The 22,509-nt window shown below is 40.0% G+C and overlaps 1 protein-coding gene across 1 annotated transcript in view; it reads left to right on the top strand.

The window, feature by feature from the left end:
- HDAC9 (histone deacetylase 9) overlaps window positions 1-22,509 on the top strand; it is a 704,899-nt gene that overhangs the window by 534,774 nt on the left and 147,616 nt on the right. The window contains exons 17-18 of the mRNA XM_073333773.1: window positions 11,822-11,942; window positions 17,947-17,996. Of these exons, the coding sequence (XP_073189874.1) occupies window positions 11,822-11,942; window positions 17,947-17,996 (171 nt within the window). The remainder of the gene's footprint in view (window positions 1-11,821; window positions 11,943-17,946; window positions 17,997-22,509) is intronic.

Below are 22,509 nucleotides of genomic sequence, written 5' to 3'. Positions count from 1 at the left end.
ACAGGGGTTGGGCTAGATGACATCTCAAGGTCCCTTCCAGCCCTACATTCCTATGATTTTATGATTGTGTATTAGTGCATAATAAGTTAATTAAAAGTGGACTGAAAACAGCCTACAGTCATCATTTTGCAAATCTTGGAAACACACACAAGGGGCTCAGTCTTGAAAGGCATTTAATGCCTCTTGAGAGGTGCTGAACATGCTCACATCTTATTGAAGTCCCTGGGAGTTGTGGGTGCTCACTGATTCTCAGGAGCAGGCCCTAGCAGAGCTCAATGCACACTACTCCCATAAGTAAAGTTAGCAGGTGCTTACGTTTTGCAGGATCAAGTCATTTCCTTGGCTCACATACTCTGCTTTTCACATTACAATTGTGTTGTTTACTAATATTTTTGCAAATCCACATGAACTAGCACTGTAGGTCACTTCTTCAGGAAACACTAACTATTCACAGAGATTTTTTGCTCTGTAGAGAACTGAGCACATAGAACTATGAAGTAACAAGCACTGTAATGGATTTGTTATATACACTAATTTAACAAAATGGCAACACTCTAACAGGCTGTTTTTTTCATTTGCTTTCATTTTTTTAATGTTTTAGTAGGCTGTGACTCGGCAAGGTCCTCAAGCACATGTGTAACTTCTAGCAGGAGTTGTTCCATCGATTACAATGGGTCATGAACACATGCTTAGTTAAGTGCTTTGCTAAATTTGAGGCCTAATTACTTTGCTGACTCAGGGTCATAGTGAACACAAAAGAACATAAGTAAGATGCAGTGTGGATTTTCGTTACATAATCTCTGCAGTCAAGAAGCTGACATTACTAATCAGTAAACTGTGTCGAATCTTGGAAAGGCAGCACCTATAATGTGGTATAAATTGATTCTTAGGTATAAGTGTCACATGCCTGAGGTACATTATAGTTCTGTAGTCCAGTAGTTTTCTGGAACCCTTGAAGTTCCAACGGCATATCTCATTACAACAGCATATCATGGAGTCTGCTTTTACTCTTCATATTACAGATGTACCTAAACTGAAACCCTGGATCCTGACACTCCCAGTCTTTGGGGAAGTTGGATTTATGTAAGCGGGGGAATAGTCCCACTATTGTGGGGAACTGCACTACCCCGGTGAACTGGGCTAGCGAAAGGATCTGAGTCCTCGCTCCCATTTCCTTTACCCAGTGGCCTCCCTGCCCTTGGGTATTCCCCTTCCACTCTCCTGTCTGGCAGAGTCCTCATAATCTCGACAAGGCTGGGCCCAGGATTCCTGGGGGGCTCGATCCCCAACCCTGCTGCAGTCACCTAGGACAGGGGCTAGGGTGTCCCCACTCCGGGGTACTCTCTCTGCACTGGGCACTTCTCTGACCCACTGATTATTACATACAATTTGAAGCAAATGCAAGTTATTTAATCAACAATTAATTTTAAAAAGAATAAGGGGAAATGGGAAAGGTTAAAGGAAACACATCAACTCGCTCTGTGGCAGGGAACATCACAAACAGTGTTTCTGGAATGTCAGGGCAGTTCACAGTCTGTTCCTTGTAAGTCCCAGGCCTTCTTCTCAGGCCCTGGCTGTGCTGCAGGGATGCTGTGGGTTGGACACTCGCTCTGGTGGTGGCCACAGGCTCTAGGTAGCAGGGCCCTTCTTCCCAGCGTTGTCCCTGCCCTGTCAGGGTTACCAGTTCCCCTTCAAGTCTGGCCTGCAGAGCCTCCTGGCTGAGGTGTCTCCCTGTGTTGGGCCCACTGCCCAGGGTCCCCCCTCGCTCTCCACAGCTGCTCATGACACCCGGCTCCGGACTGCTGCAACCCCAGCTCCAGCTCCAGCTCGACTCTGTCTTAGCTACAGCTCCATTCTACCACAGCACGGCTGCTGCTCTGCCTCCAGCTCCCTGGGCTGCTTCTCTGGCCCCTCTGGCTCTGGTTGCTGCAGCTCTTCTCCCAGGACAGGTCTGCTCTGTGGGCTGCTTCTGTGACTCTGCTCCCAGCACTGACCTGCTTCCTGGGCTGCTTTTTTGGCCCCTCTGGCTCTGGTTGCTGCAGCTCTGCTCCCAGGGCAAGTCTGCTCTCTCTGGACTGTGCCTCTGACTGTGGGGCTGCAGCTCTGCTCCCAGGACAGGGTCTGCTCTCTCTGGGCTGCTTTTCTGGTCCCTCTGGATCTGGCACAGCTCTGCTCCCCAGCTCAGCTTGGGCCCCTGCTCTCTCCTTAGCTCGGCCGCACTCTGACTGACCCAGGCAAATCCAGCTCACATGGAGGACGGGACCTCCCTGGCTTCCTGACTCCCTGATTAGCCTGCCCGCCCTGTCATTCAGCCTGACCTGGAGCATTGGCCTCTCCATATTGTTCCTGGGGACTGGCAGTCTCAGGGTCCTGAATCCCCATGGACCCTTCCCCTTTGAGTACTGGGAGCTAGCAACTAAAACACCCCCACTGAATGTTAATAAGGGGGCAACAGTCCCCTTACATTTGGATAGAAATGTTATGAGTGGCCCCCTATCTACCTTTGTGATAAGCCAATCCCAAACCTTGGATCTGAACACTTCTAAAACTTTGGGAAATTTGGATCTGGAACTTTGTGGTTCAGACCCATACTGGAAAATGTACAGAATAATGCAACTGGCATGTTAACAGGTTACGTGAAGCTGCAACAAGCAGCGTGTAAAAAATAATCAGAGAGACATCTAAAAGAAAAAAGCCTTATTGTTTACAAACACTATCAAAGCAGCTGCCATAATAGTTGTCTGGTCATGTGTGGTCTGCATGGTTTCCTTTCTTTTGTATACACTGTTATGTAAATCATTAAGGTCCAGATTCAGATGCTCTAACTCTGATCTTATAGCACTTTACTTCACAAATCATCCCACTGATTAGTTCTCAATGTTAGCAAGGGTGATATAATGGGACCCCAAACATTTTATAGGTCTGAATACAATTAAAGGTAAAAAAAATGTTATGTTTTTATTATGTGTAATATTAGGCCAAAATAACCTTTTTCATATTAAATATATAAGATTTTCCCCTACAATTTAGTTATTTTAGAAGTTAAAATGTAGCCTTTCAGATCTTGTAGGATCTTGTAAGTTTGCAGGAGCTTTGAGGAAACAAAGCAGTTTAACTCAAGCTGCATTCAACTAATTTGGTACCCCTATGTGTTTCAAAGAAAGCATTTTGTGAAAGCTTACTTACGTTTTACAAATGACATTTCATAGCTTGTTGTATATTCATGTTTAATTATTTGAAGGAAAATGGCTTCTTTGTTGAAACTATTCCGAAATTGGTATTGTAATGGTTCCAGTGTAAAAATAGCCTTTTCATCCAATAAAGTGAAATCTGAGGGGATATAAATTTGAGGCGCTTTGATAGGGAGATGAAGGGAAGTGCACATTGCAGGTGTTTGTCTTGAACTTGTTCTGTGTCTCAAGAGAGGATTTCATTTGACAGTCCAGTCTGTCTTTTACTTTTCATGAACTCTAAGGCCCAGTTTCAGCAAAGCATCTTAAGGACATACTTGACATTAAGCATATGCTTAAGTCTAACCTTATTTAACAAAGCATTTGCAGCATTGGGCTACCCGTAGACATTTTAGCTGTTCATATAAAGATTTGCAAAAAAAAAAATGTGTTGAATGGAGCAGGTGTTTGTTTGTTTTTTACTCCTTCCACTTTGCTTTTACTCCAAAATGGCTGGATCATTTCCCCATCAACTTAAAGAAAAGTAAGAATTCCCATTCAGCCCATGACCAAACCATGAAAATTTTAGTTTGAATGGTGAGTTTTAGAAAGTTATTAGTGACTAAAAACAGAGGGTTAGAATGGAATAATTTATACAGCATTTGCAATACTGGGGACTTCAATTTGTGTGTAAAACATTGACATAATATTTTCATATAAGATGAGCTGTTGCTTGTGCATTTATTGATGCACCTACCCTGCCTGACAAAGGTCTATGGACATAGGATAACTGAGTAAGTGTCATGTGATACATCAGAACTGAGCAACTGAAAGTTGCAGAGTGCTACCTAGCTGCTAGATTGGACTTTGCAATGTTATCCTAAGTAAGGAGTGTTTTGATAATTGGGCCTACAGATTTACCCTAATTATTAGCTCAACTATGAGAAGTGACTGAAAGTTTATAAAATGACACAATAGCCTATAGCAATAAATGTTGGTGGGAAAATGTGCAAATGGGAGACAAAAAGATTGAATTAGTCTTTCTCCCTTTTGGGATCTCAAAAGAAAAGTCTTGGGGGTGGTTGGGGGAATGAAGAAGAAGAAGTTGTCTGCCAGCAACCACTGCAGCAAGTTTCAACATCATGGTTGCCACCTGCACCATCTCGTGGGACACTGGGATCTTCTTTAACACTGCTGGGCCTCTGTCATTCTGATCCTGAAAGATGGCCTGACCAGGCTGGGCCAGAGAGGGGAAACCAGAAGACATCATCACCTCCACCGGCTTTGGCTAAACCTGAACCACACCTGGGATGTGAAACTTTGTCATTGCCGCGCTTCATGTGTCGTTTTTCTTCCCCACTGTGAACCTAGGTCCCCGTGTATTCACATACTACACACTACAGCAAGGATATTTATACAGAATATGCCCTGTGAGGTATCATTTGAAAACTAATAACACACTGGTCAGTAATATCATTACAAAATGAATGTAACCACATCATATGTAAAGTTATGAATGGTCTCTGTGTAATGTTAGTAGAACATCTTTAAAACCAGACGGCCTAACCCAGGTAAAAGTAATAAACAGGTTTGTCATAAACAAAGGAATGTGGGTTGACCTCAGTTCATATATTAGCAAAAACAAAGCCATCAAGCTAAATGAGCAGGGGTTATCCTGAAACTGTACTCGAGAGACAGAGAATGAACATGGTTCCTGCATCCCAGAGAGACACAGGAGACTGATTCACCAGGAGACCTTCCTGACTTTTAGGACAAAGACAATTCCTTTGGAACATAAGGGTCAAAGAGAGACTCCATCTTTATCTGACACCTGAGGAGACAAAGAAACCTAGAGCTTTGTGGTCCCTGTGTTGGGTCCTGGCCAGAGCATCTGGTCAGCCATGTTAAGTTAGGTCTTAGTCATTAGAAAGTGTATTTTTACTTTTGTTCATTTGTTCACCCATTCTAGCTTCAATCCCTTCTATTTGGTATCACTTAACCTATGTTAATAAACTTGCTTTATTTTTACTATAATCCAGCTCAGTGCCCTGTTTGAATTGAAAAGATTGTTCACTCCAGTCAAAATGATAAACTGCACTTTTATCTCTTTTAAGGCTCAATGAACCTTACTACTTCTCTGAGTGTTCCAGGAGAGGGCTCAAGACTTCCGAGCAGATGGAAATTTGGGAGTTGGAGTGTACAGCAAGTAGTCACCGAGGCTGCTGGAGACCAGGGTAGAGCTGTTGTATTGTAGGCAGCCTGCTGGGGTCAGAGTGCTGAATCAGTGTTGCACAGCGCACACAGAGACACAGGGAACTATATGCTTGTCTGCTGGCTGTTGGTGTACAGGCTGTGAGCACAGCAGCAGAGCATTTAAGGCACCTGGGTTTACAGAGCAGGCGGTGACACAACCTCTCACTGGTCTGGGTTGCACCCCAAAATATTACACTCACCTTATTCTCTTTTCATTCCTTCTCCATTTGTCTTCTGCCTAGTCAGAGTCTGACTCAGTCAGACAAGACTGTATATATTGCAACACTGGTGTAAGCCTGCAATCAAAGAGGCAGTTAAAAGCAATTCCCTAAACAGCCTGATGTTGGCACAAATTTGCTAATTTTCAGAGTGACTAATACAACTGTGTGCCATGCACGTGTTTATTCCAGCAGCAAGGTTGCAAGTGAATATCAACACAAGAGACAGAAGCTGCAGCTTTTATCTTTGCTATTCTTTTCTTTCGCCTTTTGTGTGTGTTTGTTTTGTTTTGTCTTCTAGGAAATAGGTTTGGATTTTAACAACTCCAACCCATCTCAACTAACTTTTTCTCTTTTTCCGCAAAGGACAATTACTACCATCTAAGAGGCTGTCAGACTAGGGTTATTTCCTTCCAAAGACTCTAAAAAGTTAAGAAGATTTTTAGTAGTGTACTTGCCATGGCGCTAAGCAGACTAAGAGCTCTATACACCAAACCCCGAACCTTATTTAAAACTATTTAAAGTTGGACAGTGAAAGGGTCATGTTGACACCTTTAACTCTTTGTCCCCATATAGTCCATCAAAATTAATACCATCAGGGCAGTGCAGAATTGTGCTGCCTCAGGAGCCAGAATAGTGACTGAATTGTGACTCACAAATAACAGTCTGATTACTGCTTCCCACTTGCTTCAGTGTGGGGAATAAGTTGTACCAACTCTTTTGCTGGCACAGAAGAGTACATCCCCAAATGTGCTGGCTCAGCTACACTGGCTGGCACGTGGGGGGAAGAGAGTAGAGACAAGGCTGCAGCTATTCCCCCCCTCCCTAGCATGAGATGGGAAGTAGCGACCCAGCCATAAGTGGCACATACCTCTTGTGTTTCGGGGAGGCTGACGTGAGTGCTGGAAGCTCCCTAAAAGTGGGAGGGCCACCGGTGCCTGGACTGTGGCCCTGCCCCCTCTTTAGCCCAAGGCCTTGCCCTCTCTTGGCCTCCTCCCCCGAGGCACCACCCCCACTCTGCCCTGAGGAACCTCTCCCTCCTCCCCCAAGGCCCCTCTGCCTGCTCCTCCCTCCCCTGAGCCCCCCACTCCTCTCCACCCCTCCCCCGAGGCCTCCCCACCCACTGCTTGCTCCTCTCTGCCCCATCCTGCTTTAAGGTTGAGCAGTGGGGGAGAGGCGGTGGAAAGGTGCAGCAGCGGGCGTGGGGACGGCCTCAGAGGAAGAGACAGAGTGGGGGCAGGAAGAGGCAGAGCAAGGGCGAGGCCTCAGCGGGAAGAGGTGCCGTGCGGGTGGGGCCGTGAGGGAAGAGGCTGAGCGGGAGAGGGGCCTCGGGGCGGAACCCCAGTCTGGGTGCCGGTGGTTCGCATGGCACTTCTCAGGAGCGTCCAGCAGTGACACTCCACAGGCAGCAGGACTTCACACCTCCAAAGGGAGGTTTGCCACATCTGGCATTTCTTTCCCCGTTTAGGGAGGCTTAGCCTCCTCACGCCTCTTATACACGCTGCCCATGGACCCGGTCCTGGCTGCTCTCTCAGCTCACAATGTGACCTGCAGTGCTTTCACAGGGGATTAAGGAGATGTTTTATGCTGTCGGGGTGGGTACTACTGCCTTACTACATGGCTGCGTTGGCCAGTTCATGAGCTTTAACTTTCTGGGGGAGGAGAAGAAGTTTTGTTAAAGAAGTCTGAGACTCCTGGATTATTTTTATTATTGAACTTTGAAATAAAGATTCCTTCTTCATAATCTCACTTTAACTCTAAAGGAGACACAAAAGGCAAAAGTGCGAGTAGGAGAGTGATAGGGCATCAGGAGGGAGAGCTGTATGGGCACTTTAAAAACATTTTTTTTTAATGACAAACGCATTCACATGAGATACCGAAAGACCAGGAAAGACGAAGGTATGTACAGAGCAACAAGAACATGTCTTTGTGTGCATGTGTTTTTAAGAGAAAGATACGCACATATGAGAGCAAGAGCGAGACCCTGATGTGCTAACTGGGCAACAGGTCATTTTAGTGTGTGTGTTTTAAGGAACTGAGAGAGAATTTAACCACTGTGAAAAATCCCAAGAAAGATGAGAAAACTGTGAAGACCATTAGTTTGTTTGTTTGTTTATTTGTATGTTTGCAGACTAGAGAACCTAGTGGAATTTTAGAGGAAGCAGATCCCTCCATGTCGCTGTGATAAAGGAACTGCTTATACTGAGAGACTTGAGTGATAAATATTGTTTAATCCATGTTATCAATTATTTTTAGTTTAATACAATGGAGAAGATGTAGGCTCCTCCAATTCTGGCTGATTCTAGGGTGGACATTTCCCGTTACCCAACTTCAATATTCTACTCCCTTGACATATGCATACCTCCAAGCTGATGTCAGTGAGGGAACTAACCATGATGGGGAAGCAGAATATCGTGGAGTTCAGAGAAGAGAAGTTTGCCCTTGCTGTGGATCTACCCCAAAATGAGCCCTTTCAAATTCTCCATAATACAAAACCAATGCAATCCATCTGCTCTGCTACATTATTGCTAATTCCTTAACAAAAGTGTACTTTATCATGATTTTACATCTTTTACTGTATTTTACTAAAGGTTGAGATACCTTCAGGGCCAATCAGAACTAATTAGGACATTACATTGGCCATATTTCAGACCTTGAAAGTATTAGGGGACACAGATAAAGCAGTTCACATCTCTCTGTTTATCCCCCAACAAATAAATTATATTTGTGTATACTTAAAGATACAGAAATGCCTATATTATGCTGTCTGACATCTTGTGGCCTATGCGGACTTAAAACAGGAACTTTGCACCATTGGAAAAACTGAGACTCCAAATTTTATAATGGGGTTACAGCATTTACTTATATAACCTTGGTAGGTCTTGACATATTGGACCTCAAAAACTTGACATTATTCTGACCTGAGTCCTGAGTAGTTGGAGTTTGGGTACTATAGAAATTGGCTTTACAGGCAAAAGGTTATAACAATTAATGGCAGTTAAAAAAAAACCTAACCCTCTTAAATATTTCTAAAATAGTTTATCTATAATCTGTGGGCTTGTCTACATGAACATTTAGTTAGCAGCAAGCTGGGGTATAAATCTACCCTGCACTAGCTTGCCGCACATTAACTATGTGGAATCTTCTGACACTCACTAACAGTTCTTTAGTGCACTGCGATCTAGTCCCATTTCAAAGTGAAGTAGATCAAAGTGCACTAGGGGCTAGTCTAAAGTACTATGGTAAATAGATCTAACTTACGCAACTACGATTACATGAATAACATAACTGAAGTCGACGTAGTTAGAGGCACTTACCGCGGTGGCTACACTGAGCTGTGTCAGCGGGAGAATGTCTCCCAGCGACTTCCCTTACGCTTCTCGGGGAGGTGGAGTACTCAGATCGATGGGAGATTGCTCTCCCATTGATTTAGTGTGTCTTCACTAAACCTGCTAAATCAACACTCGCTGCATCTATTGCAGCCGTGCCGATCTACCGGTCAGTGTAGACATGCCCTAAGGAACTGTTAGTGTGTGGCAGCAGTGTTCACTTGGACAGTTGTTGCATGGCAGACTGATGTGGGGTGGATTTAAACCCAGACTTGCTGCAAACTGAATGGGCATGTGGACAAGCCCCCTATGTGATCTAAGTGTATGAACATGCACCTAGTTGAGATGACCTGCTTATTGCACTTGGGCCTTTGCCACTTGTGACTAATACAGCCATTCCAAGCTCATTCTGATAAAATGACACCACATCTGTTTATCTATCTGATTAGAAAACATTTTTAGCTGACCTAAGAACTATCCTTCCCTCCCTATCTCTGTAGAGAATTGTGTACATATGTTGTGAAACAATTGATAGAAATATATACAATTTTTAGAGAGAATGGATGAATGAACAAATCTTACCAGTCACCACGCTTGTGAAGAAAAAATATTTTTATCATTGACTCCATGCAGAAACATAATGTGCTGATTTTGATTGTAGAACATTGTGTCAAAAGGATGTGAAGGTGCTGCTACAAAGTCTCACGTGAGACTGGAGAGGCCTGGAGAACTTGGAGATGAAAAAAGAGCTGATGTCATTTAGTCCATGGATTGTTCCCTAAATTTTATTTTCCATTGCTGTGTCCAGTCTAGTTTTAAATTATGCACCAAATAGGATTTCCACCATTTCCTTTTGGAGACTATTCCACAGTCCCCTAGATCTAGTTTTTAGGGATATTTTTCTGATTATTCAGAAAAATTTGCCTTTGCTTAACTTAGTATAATTATGCCCAGTCTGGTTGGACACCTCTTTTCCCTCAAAACTTGCTCTCTTCAAATATACGTAGGGCCCTACCCAATTTATGGTCCAGTTTGGTCAATTTCATGGTCATAGGATTTTTAAAATTGTAAATTTCATGATTTCAGATATTTAAATCTGAAATTTCATGGTGTTGTAACTGTAGGGGTCCTGACTCAATGCTGAAGGCAGTAGAACAGAAGTAAGGGTGGCATGGGATGGTATTGCCATCTTTATTTCTGCACTGCTGCTGGCTGGGTGCTGCCTTCAGAGTTGAGCGCCTGGCCAGCAGCCACTGCTCTCCAGCCTCCCAGCTCTTAAAACAGCACAGAAGTAAGGGTGGCAATACTGCAACCCCACTACAATAACCTTGCAACACCCTGTATGATCCTCTTTTGGGTTGGGACCCCAGTTTGAGAAATGCTGGTCTCCCCCGTGAAATCTGAACTTTTGTGTACTTTTATCCTATACTATACAGATTTCACGGGGGAGACCAGATTTCACAGTCTGTCACACGTTTTTCATGGCCGTGAATTTGGTAGGACACTAAATATATGTAATTGTTGCATTTGTGCCCTGGTGAAGAGAAGAGTTTAGTGTTTTGCAATGTGTGTGTGTGTGTGTGGGGGGGGGGGTGGTTATGTAATACTGAGTGCTAGAAATTTACCTCCAGGGAAAAAAAAAGTTCCGAAATGGAAATTATCCAAAAGAAGAGTCATCCAAAGCATGGAAGTACATACTTTGAAAAATGACTCCATGAAAATAGCATGGGGGTTACATGTGTATTGTCCCTCAGTAAATTTCATATCTATTTACTTACATACAGAACATATTTGATGGGTGTAGATCCTCAGCCTGAGTTATGACAGTGTGCACCAGCTGAGGATTTGACCCATGCTGTTTCCAAATGTCAACACTGCAAATAAAACCGGGGATTTTTAAGTTGAGCTGTTTTCTTTCTGCTTCTACAGTAATAAAGATATTGTGATCAGAACTTGCTGCTGTTTATGCATGAACAAGAATAAAATCCATTTCACTCTGCTGTAGCTGTATCAACTGTGTGCAGTACTAACAGGAGAAGAAAGTAGTAAATGCTTATTTATGTCACTGTAGTAAGCAAATATAACTGAATACACACAGGGAGCAGCTCTGTTGAGTAAGCAAGTGTCATTTTTACAGTTTTTTTAACTGACTGTACTTTACTGGAGCTAGAAGAATAGTCCTTGAAGTTTAACATAGCTGTACGGGAAGGGTAACAGCTGGGTAAGTATTTAAAGGGCCAAACTCCAGTTACAATATGTAAGGAAGCAATACAAATAAAAAAGAGGCAGCAAATGAATCTGAGTCTGGCAGAATGAAACTCTATGGAGACCAACCCTAAATTCAAGAAAAAAAGTACTTTTAGCTTCCTTTAAATGTATGATTTTTATATTTTCCTTTCTAGAAGAATAAATTGATACTGTGGTAAGTAATAGTGGCCCTAGCAAAACACAGTGATCTTTATTTCAAAATTCATCTGTGGCTTCCAGGTGTGAATACACTGTTTTCTTTAATACACAGATATTCAAAGTGGATTGGGTTCTATAGAAAACACATTTATATTTGTTTTCTAACACTTATTGGCTTGTAAGAAAGAGAGAGACTTCTATTTTTTCTTATGTGAAATACTGTATCTTGCCAACTATAAGTTAAGACTCAAGCACAGCATTTGTGATAAACCACACATGCATTTGTTTTTCATCTACTATACTTTAATAAACAAATCAGTGTCACATTCCTGCATGACGCAATTTCAACCCATTATTAATCATACTAAATGTTATTTTGGACCTTTACTTTCCCCCCCTAAATATTGTCAGTGGAATATTGTAGGCCTCTGCTGTTTTCTTTCAGCGAATTCGAGGTCGAAAAGCCAGTCTGGAGGAAATACAGCTGGTTCACTCTGAACATCATTCACTGCTATATGGCACCAGCCCCCTGAACAGACAGAAGCTGGACCCCAGGAAACTCCTAGGTCTGTACAGGCCTCTATTCTATTGAGAACAGCACATTCCAGCACTGTCATTAGTCATAGCTGGTGTCAGTTTAAAATACTTGGCAAGCAGTGTGACAAAAATTCACTTTTTCCAAATGCATTGCTAAGTGAAATGAGAATGTTACAGTGGAAGCCAATATACGTTAGTAAAATGCACTGGCTGGAAAACAACAATGGAAGTTTCTCCACATTTGCTTTTACATCATTTTAATATTAACCCTTTAAGTCATTTCCGCCAGAAGTCAGTAACTATGGAAATTTGGAATGCAATAGATCTTCTATTTCTTTATGTCCTTAATCTAAAAATAAGAGTTAAAAATACACTTGCTTGTCAAAACTGTTCTTCTGCTGTTCTCATTCATTTTATTTATTTTAATCTTTATTTCGGTCGGGTTGAATATAGATACCATTCATCAGATTTTGCTGATAATTGAACTTTGTGTAATTGTGCAGTATGCAGTGTATAGTATCTTTGAGTAACATAAAATCATATTTAAAGTTTTAAATGGTTTTAATGGATATGTAAAAATAAAAACAAGCTATCAGCACTGATGCGTCTCAAGAATTATATTCGGATGCATGGTCAGTGCTGAGCATATACTTTAATTTTAGGAACGGTAGGGTTAGATTCAAATCTCAGATAGGTAGTGCACAAGGCAAAGTATCTTGACAAACCTACAATAGTGAATGTTGCGCTCTACACATTAGAGTTCTTAGCTACTATTTTTTCACCCAGTAAAAGACATGGAGCTTTATATTTATAACATGCCCTTCCCCTCAAAAGCTTTTTTTCCCCCAGAGATTCATTATAACTATTTCTACAACTACATTAAAACTACATTAAAATAGAATAAAACTACATTAAAATAGAATACATTAAAATAGAATCACTTCTAGACCCCTGAAGATTTGAAATATTTCATTGAGATGTTATCATTTTGATAAAAAGAAAAGGAGGACTTGTGGCACCTTAGAGACTAACCAATTTATCTGAGCATAAGCTTTCGTGAACTACAGCTCACTTCATCCAAATAAATTGGTTAATCTCTAAGGTGCCACAAGTACTCCTTTTCTTTTTGCGAATACAGACTAACAGGCTGTTACTCTGAAACCTATCATTTTGATCAATTTCGTTTTGACTTTTGTACTGTATTAATTGTAATATGTTATATACACACAATATTAAACATTATATGTAATTAGGTTTGGCAGAATTTGAATTTTTTTTATAATTTTGAGGGATAATAGTGTTTATTTTTAAGCTTCTTTATTTTTATTGATTTAGATTTTCAGAGTTGCAGGAAATTATGGGGAAAGTCACACAATGGGGGTCAGACAATAATTATTTAATGTCAGTACATGTTGAGATTAAAAATGTTAAAGCTTTATAACTGTTAAAGCTTTATAACTGTTAAAACACAAATTGTCATCATCACGTCAAAATATACAAAGTAAATATCCTTAAATCAAATTCTAATAAGTTCTCAATCATCGTTTTTCTTACTTTACCTAGCTGTAAATATCAATTATTATGGATGGAAATATTTTTTTCATTGATTTGTGTGATACAGTGTAAATCAGTGCTTATTAACATTCTCTGATAAAAATGTATGCCTTCCAAGCCTTAATGTAATGTAATATAATGAATTAATATATAAATGTCAAAGCAAAATAAATTGAGATTATAAAGTCTACGTGAAATATTTCCCATTGAAAATTTCATGAAATCAATAAGTTCCTGCAAAGCATTTCAATTTCAACAAAACTGCATTTTTTTGACAGAAAACTGTTCTGTTGAAATATTTTTGACTAGCTCTACCATTTGGCTTCATGTGCTAACTCGAAGGAAAGATGATGGTTGACAAAATCATACACTCTTTTGTTCCCCACCCTCATCGACCGTTCACACAGTCATGCACAGTAGACACTTTTCAGTGGAACACCGCAGACCGTAGGCCTGGTGGAAACAACAGATTTATATGGCATTAAACTGTTTCATATTCAGAAATATCCAAACCTTTCTCTGTAGCTTAAAAATAAAAAAAGATACCACTTAGGGCGCTACTGTTAAAAGTGACTTACAGGAGATGGGGTAAATCTAGCATGAGAAATGGAGTACTAGCTAATTAAGTGCGTGTTTTACAAATTACATATTAAATCCCTGATTCAGGAAAACATCTCTCTTCAAAAAGGGTGCTTAGCCACATACTTAAGTCCTGATAAATCAATGGGATTTAAGCACACGGTTATAGTTAAGCAGGTGCTTAAGTGCTTTCCTGAAGAGGGATGGATTTATCCACGTGGTTACATTTTTCCTGAATCAGGGCCTAAGAGTTCAGTTATTACAAATGACCATTTTACAATTTATGTAACTTCTTTAGAAATTATGTAACTTTGCACTATTCAGACGTTAAGCTTTTGATTACTCATGTTTCACTACAGTGTGTTAAACAACATGGCATGTTGCATTACATCTTGATGTGATGCAAATTAATACAGGAGATGATGTGTCATATTACGTTATGGTTTAATGTGACAGGAAACACCATTTCAAACCTCTTTTAACATGCAGAACAACCAGTCATTTCCATGTAGATCCCACAAGTTCAGTGTGAATTTTTTCTCTCCTGCCGTCATTATGAAAATGTTTCTAAAAAAGTAAAGTTTCCAATTACCACAAATTTGTAAATGTGAAAAATTTGCTGTCAGCTCATATGCTTCATTTTAAGTGGAACAAAAAGATACATTTAGACAGCATATGTAAGTATGTTCCAATTTTTGTGCATTCCTATGTGATCACTTAGCAATACCCTCTTCAATCTGAGGGTTGATATTGGAAAACAGTTCAGGTCCCCAAACCTCCCTTGTGTTCTGCAAGCTTTCATCCAGTATTACTAGATTGTCCATCTTTCCACAAAGTCCTGTTTTGCTGCTGCCTCTTCTTTTGCTCACCAAAGCCTCAATCCTGCACTGTGAGTCACTCACACAGACTGCAGCATCCATGTGGATTGCTGACGTGGCACTTAATTTTGCATCATAACCCTCTCCTCCAAACAGTTTCCTTTGTATGAGAGTTCATCAGAGAATCCTTTCCTTTGTGGTCTTACATATCAGAAAAGGGAATCTTTGTGATTCTCCTATTTTAATATTCCTTTATTTGTGCTCTATATTGTATCCGTGACTAATGGAGTAGGCCGCTGAAACACCATATTCCTCAGATCTTCTCCTGATGGCCATTTTCTTCAAGTGTTTGGCTCTCAATCTTACAAGACCTGTTCTGATGCAAGACTGAAGAACTTATTGTGAAATTTTCACTCTCCTTCCACCTAATCTGGTATATTCCAATCCTTTTTTTTTCCTTTGATACATTTTGTGAAAAATCAAGTAGTAGGCATTTGCCAAGTACTTTTGAATCTTTCCAAATATCATTAGGACCTCTTGAATTGTCTCATTTTGAACATTTTTACTGCTGGTTTTGGGTTGCTTTTTTTGGTGTGTCTTTTTGTTTTGTCAACAAAGCTGGAGGTTCTTTCATTGCTATGACGATCATTAGGTGACCGTCCTATTCCCTCTTAGCAAAACCTTTTCATACTGTTCTTTCAAAGAGATCTTGATGTTTTTCCTGTTCTGTTATCACTTTGCTATCTGCTTCTCTGACAATTGTGCAATAGGGAATGAGTGTTTCTGGTAAATTTCTTGATGTGTTGAAAAGTCTTTGTACATATTTTCCCCTGTGTCAATACTTCAGTGTTGAATACTGTCTGTTGATGGATTTCTACATCTTGCTTCACCATCTGCTCTCTTTTCGTGACAATTCCTATATGCATCTAGGATTAAGATATCTGGGAATTCATCTTTCCTCTCTCACGTTCCATCAGTTAGCCACTGGATTTCTTGAAAAAAATTCTAGTTATACAATGTTTTCAAAATGTCATCCTTTATCTCTCATGAAACTTTAGTCACCCCCTCCTAATAGAATCATAGAATCATAGAATATCAGGGTTGGAAGGGACCCCAGAAGGTCATCTAGTCCAACCCCCTGCTCGAAGCAGGACCAATTCCCAGTTAAATCATCCCAGCCAGGGCTTTGTCAAGCCTGACCTTAAAAACCTCTAAGGAAGGAGATTCTACCACCTCCCTAGGTAACGCATTCCAGTGTTTCAGCACCCTCATAGTGAAAAAGTTTTTCCTAATATCCAATCTAAACCTCCCCCACTGCAACTTGAGACCATTAATACTTTGACAGCACCTCAAACCTGTTATTTTTAATTATGTATTTTTAGTGCCCTTTCCCAGACTTTTCCATCATCTCCTCAGAAAAATGTGAAAAAGTGCCATCCACCTCAACCACTGGATCTGCATTGCAAGTGACCTGATGACCCCCTTCCATATCCCCTTTCTTGCATGCCCCAGAGCATCTACCTACCCTGGTATATCTGGGGTAATCATCCCTCTATGGCATACTGTAAGAGAATATTCTGTACAGCTACTGCATGTGCAATCCCCTTGCATAGTCACATGGGAGCTCTTAAATTGGTGCAGATGGCTTTGTTTAGTCCCTCTTTACCTGTATGATTTTCACCCTATGTTAATTGATCAATATGCCCTGTTCTGCTGATTAGAAATAGCTGCAAATTCAGTGTGTCTTGGGTTTTACTATCAGACTAAGGCACTTTCTTCCAACTTTCCAATCTGGTCTCTCACTGCTGAAAGACTATAGTTTATAATCTTTTTTATACACTTCATTTATACTGGTTAAACACAAGTAACTCTAGCCTTTGCCTCTTCCTCAGCAATGGATTGCTACTTCCTAGGCAGCTTGAATTGATCCACCATCTAGCATTCCCTCTGTGTTGAAGTTACAAAACTAATTCAGTGGTACAGTGGGGGAAATCTATGTTCTCTTCCACAACTGCCCTGGAAAGATTTGCCTAGAGCCAAATTACATACTCCAACAGTGAATGGGTCAAATTCTAAAATTCTTACCTAGTTTTAACATAGTCCTCAATAAGGCAAACACTAAGTTCAAAAAAAGAAAAGGAGTACTTGTGGCACCTTAGAGACTAACACATTTATTTGAGCATAAGCTTTTGTGAGCTACAGCTCACTTCATCTCACGAAAGCTTATGCTCAAATAAATTGGTTAGTCTCTAAGGTACCACAAGTACTCCTTTTCTTTTTGCGAATACAGACTAACATGGCTGCTACTCTGAAACTAAGTTCAAAGGTAATAAAAACTGAATATAGGACTGACTTAAAACTAAGTAACAACTGCAGGATCCAGTGAGTCATCATATTGTGTAAATTAAGGAAAGTAATACATTAGACTGTGTTATCTGTATGTTCTTTGTCTAAGTTTCATTTGGTATAGTAATGCTATCAATTCATATAGTACTGCTGAAGTATACAGTTATTTATGTTAATTATAAGCTATTAAAATACTGATATAATTACACTTTAAATGAGCTCATACTGTAATTGTCTGGACCATTAAAAGTACCGGCATTCACGTTGATTTTCAGTGAGGTTTCATGCCTAACCCCCATTCCTTTGGAAATCCCAGCCTAACCAGTTTAACAGCTTTATTAGTGTTTCAAAATTTGACACCAAAATCCAAAGACTGATTCTGATCTTTTTAGTACAAATCACAGTGTTACTCTAAAGTTATAGTATTTTTGTTTAACTTCTGTGGATGAAGAAGACAACTTTCGAGCGCCACAGATTTCTTCTGCAGGAAGACCTGAAAAAGAGCTCTGAGGAGCTTGGAAGCTTGTCTCTTTCACCAATGGAAGTTGGTCCAATAAAAGATATTACCTCCCCCATCTTGTCTCTCTCATAACCTGGGACCAGCATGGCTACAGCAACACTGCAAACTGTATTTTAGTTGACTAGTTATTGAGAGAGATTAATAAATTAGGATTGAATTAATGAAGATTATTTTTCAGTTTTATGTTTATTGTTGTCTTTTCTCTTTAACATATAGGCAGCGTGTCTCAAAAAATCTTTTCCTTGTTGCCTTGTGGGGGACTTGGGGTAAGTAGAGGCTGTTCCAATGTAATCTGTACAGCATAAATAGATTTTTAAAGTTATTGGTCGTCTTCAGACTCATGTTCGGTGGGTCCTACACTTGAGGAGCTAATATACAATGACAGAAAATAAAAATGAAGCTTTTGTCGTACTGCCATACTGATTTTTTTCTAGATACTGTGTATGTTCATAATCTGAGATTGCAGCATCACAGGGCAATATTTTTGTCCTGATAGGAGGTATGTTACTTGTCTGTCACTGGACATATTTTCTTTAGTGCGTTGGTTTTTGAGAAAAGTAATGTGATAATTAGAGGGGCTGTATTGTAGTGAAATGTTCTTAGCTATAGCGAAAGCCTGATAAAGAGTCCTGAATAGTTAATCCAGCACTATGTTCCACTAAAAGGAAAAAAATAAAGTACACACAAATAGCACTTTGCATAATGGGCATTGTTTACTAACTGTCAGGGCATAATTTTTGTTAATAAAATATTAAATAGAATTGTTGACCAACCTTTTTAATACCAAATTATGGAAACTATTTATTCTGCTACATTTTGAGCCAGTGGGTCCAGATTTCTAGGAGAAACTGTTCCAATATTAGGAAAAGAATCAAAATTTAAAAAAAAAATCCCCCACAGAAGAGAGCTCTATCAACATTTGTTACCATTCTCCTATAATTTGCTGATGAAGGTCGTTAACAGTTAGAAACAATTTTCCATCTACAATTTTCTTCACTGGTGCTTTCTTTAGCTACCCTATGTTCTGTGGTCTAAATGGAACTGTAAACGATCACTGTCAATAAAATTAAGGTGCAATGCTTAGATTATTGGCCACTGATATGCTGGCTGAGAGTTGCACATTTGTTCTAGCTTCCTTTCACTGTTTTTGTCTTCGGGAGTGAAACCACAGTCTCTAGAGTGCAATTGGAACTAGAGGCCAACTTCCATTGAAATACTACAAGTTTGCTTTTTCTCTACTGAAGCTTGCCAACACATTGTATATGCTTTTGTCCCCCACATAGGATAATTTCCATTCCACTGTAATCTTTGCTGTGAGTTTTTCTTATTATGAGATGTTATCGTGAAGCTTGAACCTGACAAAAAGCATATCCAGGCTACCAGGCTTTAACAAACAATCAATTTCACTTTATAATTGTTGTTATTATTTGGTAATTTCTAAAGATTTCACTACTAGGAATTAAGGAACAGACTCTCAGAGGATGTAAATCAATGTGGCTATATAAGCTGAGGATTGGGTCCAGTGTTGTAAGACTAGCGACTAATGGTAATGACATGCTATATATATTCAGGTTGTGAGTGTGTGTGTGTCCAAATCAGGTCCTGCTGAGGCAAAACTGTCATTGAAGTTATTGGGAATTTTGTTTGAGAAAGGACTGAGCAAGAAATGAGGAATAACTTCAGGAGATGTTATCTGCATTTATGAGCAAAAGGTAGTTAATAAGAGGTGCCTGATTGCTCGAGAGCATGGGAAAGTAGGTTGCCATGTGCTCACATTATTTTGGAGGGTACAATTTTGGAAAATCTTACTTCTGAGAAATAGGTCATCAAGATATTGACCAATGTGTGCAATGAGAAAAATCAGTGAAGAGAGAGAGAAAGGGGCTTTGCAGTGCTTCTAGAAATGGGAGGCATGTGTGCTGTTCTGCACTAACACAGGTCAGGAAATACTCAGCCAACCTTTGTTCTTTCAGATGTTTAGAGGAACCTGCACTTTGTCAAACTCATTTGACTAATTTCTGATTCAGAATCATATAAACAGAAATATTTATTGTTGTATTACACCCTCTATTTAGCGTACCGCTAGTTAGTTTGCCTCTTTTTATTTTATTTTCGTGTTTGGTTAGGAACTCTTTGTAGAGAGGGAGAGGGGAGGTTATGACCTTTTCCAGAGTAAATGCTCAGTTGAGGAGACCTTTTTTTGGCTGAATTAGTTGTCTCTTAGTTAAAACGAGCTCTTTCTATTATGAGGGTGGAAGTAGTGAAGGGTCATTGTTATTTGATAGCTTTTGGGATAAGGGGGAAGGAGGGGGTTGTACTGCATAATGCAGTAAACCCAGCATACTGCTTGTCTGAATGTTTTATGTGATGGGATGGATGACTTCGAATGTAGTTTTCTCATTTGCTGGTGAGCAGATCTTTATTTTCTTTTGCTTACTTGTATGAAAATGAAATTCAAGTCTGTATTCTGTAGCAGAGAATATAGTGGGAAAGAATATATGAAAGAATCCCCTTCTTTAAGAAGATCTTCTGAGCCTGTGTGAAGTTCTCTGTTCTGTGTTTGGGGCGTTGATAAATAATCAGAAATGACTTGCAAATGGAAATATCTGGTGCCAGATTGTCAGCTGGCGTCAATTGCAGTAGCTCCATTGAAGTCCATTGACACCAGCTGAGAGTCTAGCTCAGGGAAAGTTCACTCATTCAAAGTATATTATAAACAGTGGTGTTATTCGAAGAAGGTAGCTTTTCCCCTTTCTTTCTGTTATTATTATTATTATTATTTTATTTATTATTTGAGTGTGCACAGGGTGCTTAGCAAGGTTTATGTGATTTTCCTTTCTATGCTACTATAATAATATGGCTAACCTCTTTTTAAGCCTAGTTCCTTGCACAGGGGAGAGAATGATAAGATGCACATTTTTACTTTGACCTCCCTTGTAGTATTTTTGGAATTTAAGCCCTGATTTTGCAAAGAATTGTGCACATGCTTAAAATTAAGTAGGTGCATCATTTTTGGTAGGCTTGGGGCCATAGTGGCCAGCTTTATTAAGTTAAATATTGTTTTGGTGCTGGTTCAAAAGAAATTGTTTTTGTGCTGCTTTGCTTATTAAGTCTATGAGTGGGTTATTATAGTTAGTGACTTATAGAAAATTGTCAAGTTGTCTTGATACTTACCAAGTTTATCAACTCCTCTTGCATTAAAATATAGGGAATAGATGATGATTTGGTGAACCAAGGTCATCCTAGGGAAAAGCACTGCAACTCAACATAGAATGCTGGGTCTTGACTATGGATACATCTAGTACATTAGAAGAAAACAGTCCGAAGCACTACAGAAAACCAAGTGGTGTAAGCTTAAAAAGTTAGCAGGAAGTTTAAAATGAAAGTGTTAGAGGAGATCTCTTTAGAAGGCTTAAGAGAAAATACGAATCAAAGATAGATTCATGTAGCAAGCAAAATTCAAGAAAGTGCACAGAGCCCGCTTGGTGAACAGAAGCAAGAACCTTTGTCCCCAGTAAGATCTGGTGGCAGAATGAGAAAGTTTGAGAGGCTGAGAAGGAGAAGAAAAAGTGTTTTAAACTTTGGCAAGCAATGCTCCAACAGCAGGATTTTCAGAAGTATAAAAAAGCCAAAAACAACCAAAGAAAAAAAAAAGGCAAAGAAAGAGATAGCAGCTGCTAAGGCTAAAGCCATGGAAGCCCATTTTAAATGCCCATTTTGAAATGAAGGAAGGTGAGAAATAAATATATTCATTGGCAAAGACCTGTGATAAGTGAACTAAAGACAGTAGTGAGATCAAAGTAATTAAAGATGAAAGTGGCTATAATTAATCAAGGAGAACCAGGTTAAGGAACAGTGGAGAAATTACTTTAAAAAGCTAATGAATGGAGAGAAACCAATAGGACCATGCCCTATAATAAAACCAAACCAAGGTCTGGTAGCACCAGACCTAAAAGGAAAAGTTATAAAAGCATTGAGCCACACGAAAAATAAGAAAAATCTCAGCCCTGGTGGCATACCAGCAGAGTATGGAAGTGCCTGGAGCAACAGACATGAACATATTGACATAACTGTTTAATTGTATCATGAGGATTGAGACAATGCCTGATGCCTGGAGAAAGAGCACATTAGTACCAGTATTAAAGAGAAAAGGAGACGTACAAGACTTTGGTAACCACGTTGGCATTAAACTCATGAGCCACATGATGAAGATCTGGAAAAAGTTATTGATAAGATACTACAAACAGAAGTAAAGGTCAGTAACAATTAGTTTGGATCCAGGCTAGGCAACTCAACATTGGATGCTATCTTTGCATTGAGATTGCTTGTGAAAAAATATAGAGAAAAGAGGAAAACGCTGTATGTGGTATTTATCAATCTTGAGAAGGCTTATGACCACATTCAGAGAGAAGTAATCTGGTGGCTTATGAGACTGGAACAGATACTGGAAGACTGTAAGTATGTCTAAATTTATGGCATCATGTAGAGTACAAACACTGAACACCCAGCTAGCATGGTATAAATAGCATGGCATGCTTAGGTGAAGCAAGGAGAATAAAGTGCCCTACACAACTGAATGCCCAGGGTATATACCCTACATAGGCTCTTTACACACGGAAGCAGTCTTTTGTGTCTGCACAGCTATTTTCACCAGTGTAATGTCCCACTGCCTCCTGGCTGCTGGAGTCTTTCCCCACCACAGTGAAATGCTCTGGCAGTGGGGAAAGGCACTGGTGGGGGGAGGAAGCAGGGAGAGGCTCCAGCAGTGAGGAAAGGTTC

This window comes from Lepidochelys kempii, chromosome 2 (assembly GCF_965140265.1).
Source record: "Lepidochelys kempii isolate rLepKem1 chromosome 2, rLepKem1.hap2, whole genome shotgun sequence".
Lineage (NCBI taxonomy): Eukaryota > Metazoa > Chordata > Testudines > Cheloniidae > Lepidochelys > Lepidochelys kempii.
The sequence above is the reverse complement of the archived record's forward strand: the minus strand, read 5'-3'. Positions and strand labels throughout refer to the sequence as shown.